Here is a 7337-nt window from a genome sequence, read left to right on the forward strand (position 1 = left end):
TTAGGTGTCATTTTATTATTGTAACCACTGCCATGAAATTTCTTATGGGTTTTAAAATTTGTATGTTAAAGTATTGCCTAAATGACCTGGGAGATAAGGGTTTTATTATACTATGGGTGTGCCAATTTGTCCTAAGAGATCAATGCTTATTTGCTAACTTGAAATATTAGTACATTAAATGTAGAATTCTGGTATAAAGAGAGATTATGAGAGTCACAAGATCAGTATATGCAAAAATGAATACAATTCATTGATGAGGTGTCTAGATCACATAGCAAAGTTACATTATTAAAGGAAATACATACACCGTAGTCTACATACCAAGATGGAAAATGGATTCACGTGTCCTCTTTCTTTTAATTTCATGAATATAACAAACCAATTAAAAAGTAGGGGTGAAAATATTAGTTAGACCACTGTGATTTCAAAATCTTCACAAGTGAAATAGTGAGATTATTAACAATCTATATTTCAAATTTTACTTAGCAGTTACATGCTTGATAATTATCTCATATACTTTATCCCTCTTTCATTCTGATTGTTAATTCTCATTTTATATGCATAAGATACACTACAGATTAAAAAATAAAATTTGTCTACTGTAATTAAACTTACATTTTGTAAGAAACATGTTTGAAGAGAAGTCAGACTGCTTTATTTCTTATTAAACCAAAATAAGGCAAAGAGTTTGAGATGTAAAGCTTGGCTGGACAACACAAAGATAAGGGTTCAAAGGTCTTCTTTTGAAAACTTGTATTTTCAAGCTATCCAAGAATTTTTGTACTTTATTATTTATGTGTGAATTTTGTTTTTAGATATAATATGCATACTTTGTGTGCCCTCCAAGAATAAGCCCCATCCTGGATTATAAGCTCTTTTGTTCTTCAAATAAGTGATACATAATATGCACTCTACTGCAAGGTGTTAATTTCACCTAAGGTTGTATTTGTACATGTTTTTGTAGAACATTCTTTCTCATTCTGTGTGGTACCCCAGTTTGGAAATATACCACAGGGTATGGATCCAGGCTACTACTGGGGGTCAGATGTTAGTTCCAGCTTGGCCTTAATGAGTATTTCTATGAACATTGTAGCGCTTGTCATTCTGTGAAAGTACGAGACATTTCCATCAGGCCTATAACTCAGATTCTAACAGCTCAGAGTATATGATATGTTCAGGCATAGGAAATTGTTCAAAGCAGTTTTCCAATGTGTTTCTGACTATTCTTCCACCCAAAAGAAATGAATTAGAGTTTTAATTAACCATAAACTTGCTTATATAAGTTATGTACAACCAAAATTGAATTTAGCCATTCTGGTTTATATAAGATAGTTTGACATTACAGTTTTAATGAACATTCCCTGATAACTAAAAATTTGATCCCCTTTTACAAGTTGGCTGGCCATTACATATCATTTTTTGAGAACTGACTTAGTTTTGGCCAAATTTCCTTTGGGCTGTCTTTCCTTAATATCATGCTGTAAATTGACTCTTATTTTATTCTGTTTATGAATCCTTTTTCACATATGCATTTTGTGAAAGTATAGTTCCCAAATGTCTGACTGACTGACCTTTTCATTCTTCAATGTTACTTTTTGAAGAGTAGACCTGCGCAGGCTATTAAAATGTCCATTTGGCCTCTACTGCATCTCATTGCTTAGCATCTAATAATCTTCATTTCTATAGCTTTGTAACAGGCCTGGATACCTGGTACTGTTTTCTCCCTTCAAAATGTGAGATGAGTGGGCTTGTAGAGTGATTGTGTGGAGGACTGGGTAGATGCTGTCCTCAGGGCACAACCATTTATCTTCCATAAAGGTTTAAAACGTGCAAACAGGAAATAGCTGTCGAGGCCAGAAGTGCAGTGAGGCAAGCCTGACGTGAAACCTAGGGGAAAAATTTCCCCAGGTTCCCAGCCTCCCTCTAGTTCCTCTATTGGAATCGACAAATAAGGGGGGGTCTCAGAAGAAATTTGATCTATAGGGTCCCATTTCCTGTGTGACAGAGAGAGAGTACAGAGGGGAAGACTGTTGGGAATTGAGACACGGCAAATTACATGCACACACACACACACACACCCTGTCGGTGAGCTGTACCTTAGCTCAGGAAACACAGAGACTAGCTCCATGAAAACTTAGCCACTAAAAATGCTCTAAGAATGGAAAATAAAAACATGTTAGGAATTAGTACATTTTGCAAATTTTATAATAGCTCATGTTTATAATTGTGAATGATAAAAAAGCATGGGGATATTCTGCCCGTGATCTGTGACACAGCTGTACCTTTTCAACTGCCAGGAACCTAAAACTCACAACCTGGGAGAGTTCACTTGGGATTGCATTCCTTTTTTCAAAATCATGACTAATTCTTAGGGAAAGATGGAATGTTCTTCTCTTGTTTCTTGCCTTCTCCTTTTGATTTTCACAAAAAGCAAAATAAACCACCTAACAATAAAGCAAAAAAAGGAATCCACACAAATTTTAGTATGTAATTCTGCCATGGCAAATTTTTCTCTAATATTGGTGGGGGTGGGCCGCTGTCAACACTACCGCCGCGGCCCCTCTCCAGGCAGTCGGGAGGGTCCCAGCCCCGCTTGCAGTGGCAGTGCCCTCTGTTGTTGCAGACGCCCCGCATATGGCAGGTCTCCGGTGAACAGCTATGTGCTGGAACTGACATAGGGACGCACCTCCTTTGGAGGCAGATATGCCCTGCCCCGCACTCTGTACCGTCCTTCACGTCACCAGCGTCAGGGGTGGTCATCCCGAAGTGGTAGTCTGCACCCCAGCACGTGAAGCCGTTGACGCGCGTGGAATGCACAGTGGAGTGGTCCCTCAGGAGCGGGATTCTGGCCACGTCCGCACACTGAACCCGCCCACACAGAACATCTGACGTCTTGCACGGGACATACCCAGAGCCCCTGAAACCACAGTGGCCAAAGCGGTCCCCACGGGTGTTCAGTGCCGCATAGCAAATCTCACTGGCGCTCTTGGCCTCTCTGCCAAAAATCCTCCTGCACTGCTCGTCACGGTTATTGCATCTCCTCCCGTAGCAGAGGCCGGCGTCCATGCACGGCACCCCGTCCTGCACGTGCACATCTTCAGGGCACTGATGGGACGTCCCATTGCACCACTCCGGAAGGTCACACTCATTTACCTGTCCTCTGCACACGCTGCCTGAGGGCAGGATCTGGCAGTCTTTGCAGCAACGCCCAAAAGCGCAGGTGGCCCCAGGCATCAGAGTGCAGTTGGACTGACAACACGGATCTTTTGTACACTGTTGTAAGGGGCCACAGTCACACTCCTCTCCATCTTCAACCACACTGTTCCCACAGTGTGCAAGTGTGAAGATATTCTCTAGATTTGGCGGACTATGCAAACACGTGGTTTTTGCAATGGTGCTCCACAGAGAGCCATAACTGCAGTTGCTGAACCTAGTTGTTGATGATTTGTATGGAAACATTACACACGTTTTTCTCCCACATTTACACGTTTTGTCATCGTGCCGCATACCCAAATTGTGACCGATCTCATGTGATACAATAAATGCAAAGTCATAAAAATCGTCATTCATGAAACTAGCAACTCCACAATTATAATTCAGATTACATACTGTTCCTACATAGGCTAAGCCAACCTGATCCTTATAATCTGCCTTTACAAAAACATGTGCAATATCATGGGGCAAGCGGGTATTAAAGCTGCCTTTCTTCCATCGGCAAAATTCCGACAGGAGGCTACCCATGTTATCCACTGGAATGGGGTTTCGATCCGTCCACACCTCAATTCCCATTAAGACCACATCGATATCCAGTGAACTCAGATAGCTTCCTATGTAATTGACGACAAGGTACACTTCTTTCTGCACGACTGAGATGTTGCTCATGGAATGAACATACCTATTGTTGTCTACCACCACCGCCAGTTCAAGGAACCGCCTGTGGGTCCACCAGCCCTCATACCCACTCTGCGTCAGCGTGGAATCACTGCTCTCTTGAATCTCCAGCTGTCGTGCTATTTCTTCATCCGTTAATCCGCATCTCGTGGGTGGGGACTGTGCCTCCTCCCCGTCCATCTTATATATCAGATGCTCAAATGTGGTGGAAAGCCTTTTAGGCTCAATTGCATAAGCCATGTCGTTTGTGTGTAATATTCCCTGAAAACCCCCAAAACAAGTGCTGAGGACAACCAGGGAATCTGCAACCCCTTCCACGTACCCGTGATAGTAGCAGTCGTTCTGGACAAAGAGCTGATCCGCCAGGAGTGCACCTCGGTCTGTGTACGTGAACACTGGCAGGTGTCTGGACAGCAAGAACCTCTTGACCTGCATGTGGACAATGCGTCTCTGGCCCCCAAAATGCAGGCTGTAGGACACCCAGCCTGGAAGCTGCATGCCACTGTTATGTCTCAAAGGAATCACCACCTCTGGGGGCCCATGGTGTTGGCAGTGCCCGACCTGGGACCATCCAGGGAGGAACAGACACACCCCTATCCTGAGCACCAGGAGAGGGATCCTCACGTGCACCAGGACCTCACCAAGAGCCATTGTGGAGTCACTATGTGCAGCCATTGGTGCCAGCAGAAGAGAGCAGGACAGGAAGCGTCACCGTGTGTCCCTTGCCTCTGAGGTGGCTGGATGCAGCACTGCCCTTCAATCTGTCCTCTGGCCGAGACCATCAGAGCAGAGGCACTGAACGCAAAAATAGAAAGGACAGACGGCAGGGGGTTATGAGCAGACAATTAATTTGGAGTATTGATTGTGATGGGAAAAAGTTGGTTATGAATAATATAATCTTGTTAAGAGTGAATTATAATAATTGACTGCCATGTCCCAAGCCTTGCTGTGTACAGAACCCCATCACTGGAATGGCCCCATTAACGTAATAAGCACCTATCCCATCCCAGGGTGGCTACAAGACTGGACCCAAAAGTCACAGGGAGTCATGGCACAGACGCCTACACTGGCCAAGTGGGGTGTGTACCTGTAGCAGTGAAGCACCCTCTCTACTATCCCCTGGAGTGAAGAACTGTAACGCTTAGTGGGGTCAGTTATATACACCAGTGAAAGTCAGGAAGGATTTGCTTTAGAGCCATTAGTAGCAGAGAGCCCTGATCCAGAAGAAAGAGCTGCTATACCCTAAGATGCATGCTACACAGATGGCTCCAGCTGTGGGCCTTCCCCAGAATGGAGGGCTCTAGTTTTCCATCTAAGACTGTGACACTAAGGATGGAAGATGGTCAGGGGAAGATAACTCAATGGGCAGAGTTGTGGGCAGTGTGGCTTGTGATCAGCCAGGAACCCTTCCCAACAGTTGTCTGCACTGGACACATCTCCTTATTCTGCAAGGGAAACAAAATAAAAATGAACAAATGGGACTACATCAAACTAAAAAGCTTCTGTACAGCAAAGGACAACATCAGCAGAACAAAAAGACATCCTAGAGTATGGCAGAATATATTCATAAACAACTCATCTGATAAGGGGTTAACATCCAAAATATAGAGAGAACTCATGTACCTCAACACCCAAAAAAGCAAATAGCCCAATTAAAAAATGGGCGGAGGACCTGAACAGACACTTCTCCAAAGATGAAATACAAAGGACAACAGGCACATGAGAAGATGCTCCACATCGCTAATCATCAGGGAAATGCAAATTAAAACCACAATGAAATGTCACCTCCGACTAGGTAGCATGGCCACTACCCAAAAGACCAGAAACAATAAGTGCTGAAGAGGATGCAGAGAAATAAGACCCCTCCTACACTGTTGGTGGGACTGAAAATTGGTGCAACTGCTGCGGAAAGCAGTATGGAGGTTCCTAAAAAAACTAAAACTGAAACTAAAAATACCTTTTGACCCAGTAATTCTGATCCTGGGAGTTTACTTAAAGAAAACAAAATCCCTAATGTGAGAAGAGATATGCACGCCCTGTTTATGGGCACACTATTTGCAATAGTCAAGATATGGACTTGTGTCCATCAACAGATGAATGGATAAAGAAGAAAGTGGTACATACACAGTGGAATACTATTTAGCCAAAAAAAGAAAAGAAATCCTCCCGTTTGCAACAACACGGATGTATCTAGAGGGTATTATGCTCAGTGAAATAAGTCTGGCATAGAAAGGCAAATGCCTATGATTTTACTCATTTTTGGAATATAAAAACAAAGCAAAACAAAAAGAACCAAATAGTGGTAGACTCATAGACACTGAAAGGTGACTAGTGGCTACCAAGAGGAAGGGGGCGGGGAAGGGGAGGGGAGGGGGATGAAAGGGGCACAGTAATTCTCAGTTACAATATAAGTTGATCACAGGGACTATTTAACTAGTAAAAAAAGTCAGGGGAATTAACCAATTTACTTGATTAGGATTTATTCCTAATGTCATAATAGCACAGTAACATCAAAGTAGAACGTAAAACATTGTGTTCCATATATTCTTCTTTTATCTCCCACAGCTTCATTAAATTCTTCCATCTTTGTGCCAAAGCACCACCTCCCCTCTCAACCTCATTTATAGTCAAATTCAGTATTTTCCAAACAATGGGTAACAACCCACTAAAAAAGCAGTTCTGTGGCTCTCAACCAGATGGAATAGAGGAAAACAGGGCAACATACAGAACACAGAGATCCCTGACAAGTCCTGAAAAACTGGCAAGGAATCACGTGGTGCGTGTGGATATGTGTGTGTGTGTGTATCATGTACGCACCTATGCTATTGGATACAACGCTTTGCTCCATTACAGCTAAATTTTCGGATGACTTACCATCAGTGGAATTAATGGCTCCCACGGTCCTTTCCAGCCAAAGTCCTATCATAGTTTGTATCACCAATCTCAATGAACAAAGATTTTCCTTGGAAAGTTTACATGGCAAAGATGATAAAAATCCCTTCCCTTTCACCTCTCATTTGTTTATGTTCTAAACATAGCTGCTTAGCAACAGGACTCTCCCTGTTCTAAAGACCACGGTGACTGGATAGAAGGTCTCCTCACTCTTGGCCCCCCCCACCCCCGTAAGACTTTTATCTCACTCTTCAATCTGAATAAATCTACCTCTGTTCCTATTATCCTATGTGCTCCCCGTATGCAGTATAAACACTTTAGCTTCGGTAATTGGGCCCATACTCTTCCTGGTTCCTGGTTATTTCCCCAAGATGAAACCATATTATGGGATGCCTGAAACACTTCTAGAAGGAGTTTGACCCCGTTTAAACCATTTTACCTGTGTTCAGACATCAGTAATCATCTGTAAGTTTCATTATAAGGTCATTGAATAACTTGAAGACATTTCATATCTGTATGTAAATATGATGCGTGTATTAGGAAGAATTGTTGTC

At 42.9% G+C, this 7337-nt stretch overlaps 1 protein-coding gene across 1 annotated transcript; it reads right to left on the bottom strand.

Moving 5' to 3' along the window:
• Positions 1 to 2231: 2231 nt before the first annotated feature.
• On the bottom strand, positions 2232 to 6902 carry LOC108401003 (disintegrin and metalloproteinase domain-containing protein 20-like). The gene is made up of 2 exons (XM_036998845.2): positions 6766 to 6902; positions 2232 to 4686 (listed from the first exon to the last, which is right to left on the bottom strand). Exon 2 carries the CDS (start codon positions 4564 to 4566, stop codon positions 2422 to 2424), a length of 2145 nt encoding a protein of 714 aa, XP_036854740.2. The 5' UTR covers positions 4567 to 4686; positions 6766 to 6902; the 3' UTR covers positions 2232 to 2421.
• Positions 6903 to 7337: the final 435 nt, after the last annotated feature.

The sequence above is a fragment of the Manis javanica genome, chromosome 3 (assembly GCF_040802235.1).
Source record: "Manis javanica isolate MJ-LG chromosome 3, MJ_LKY, whole genome shotgun sequence".
NCBI lineage: Eukaryota > Metazoa > Chordata > Mammalia > Pholidota > Manidae > Manis > Manis javanica.

What these genes read in the sequence shown, in the direction of transcription:
- LOC108401003 (XM_036998845.2), bottom strand. Translation starts at nt 4,566, where the DNA reads ATGGCTGCACATAGTGACTCCACAATGGCTCTTGGTGAGGTCCTGGTG.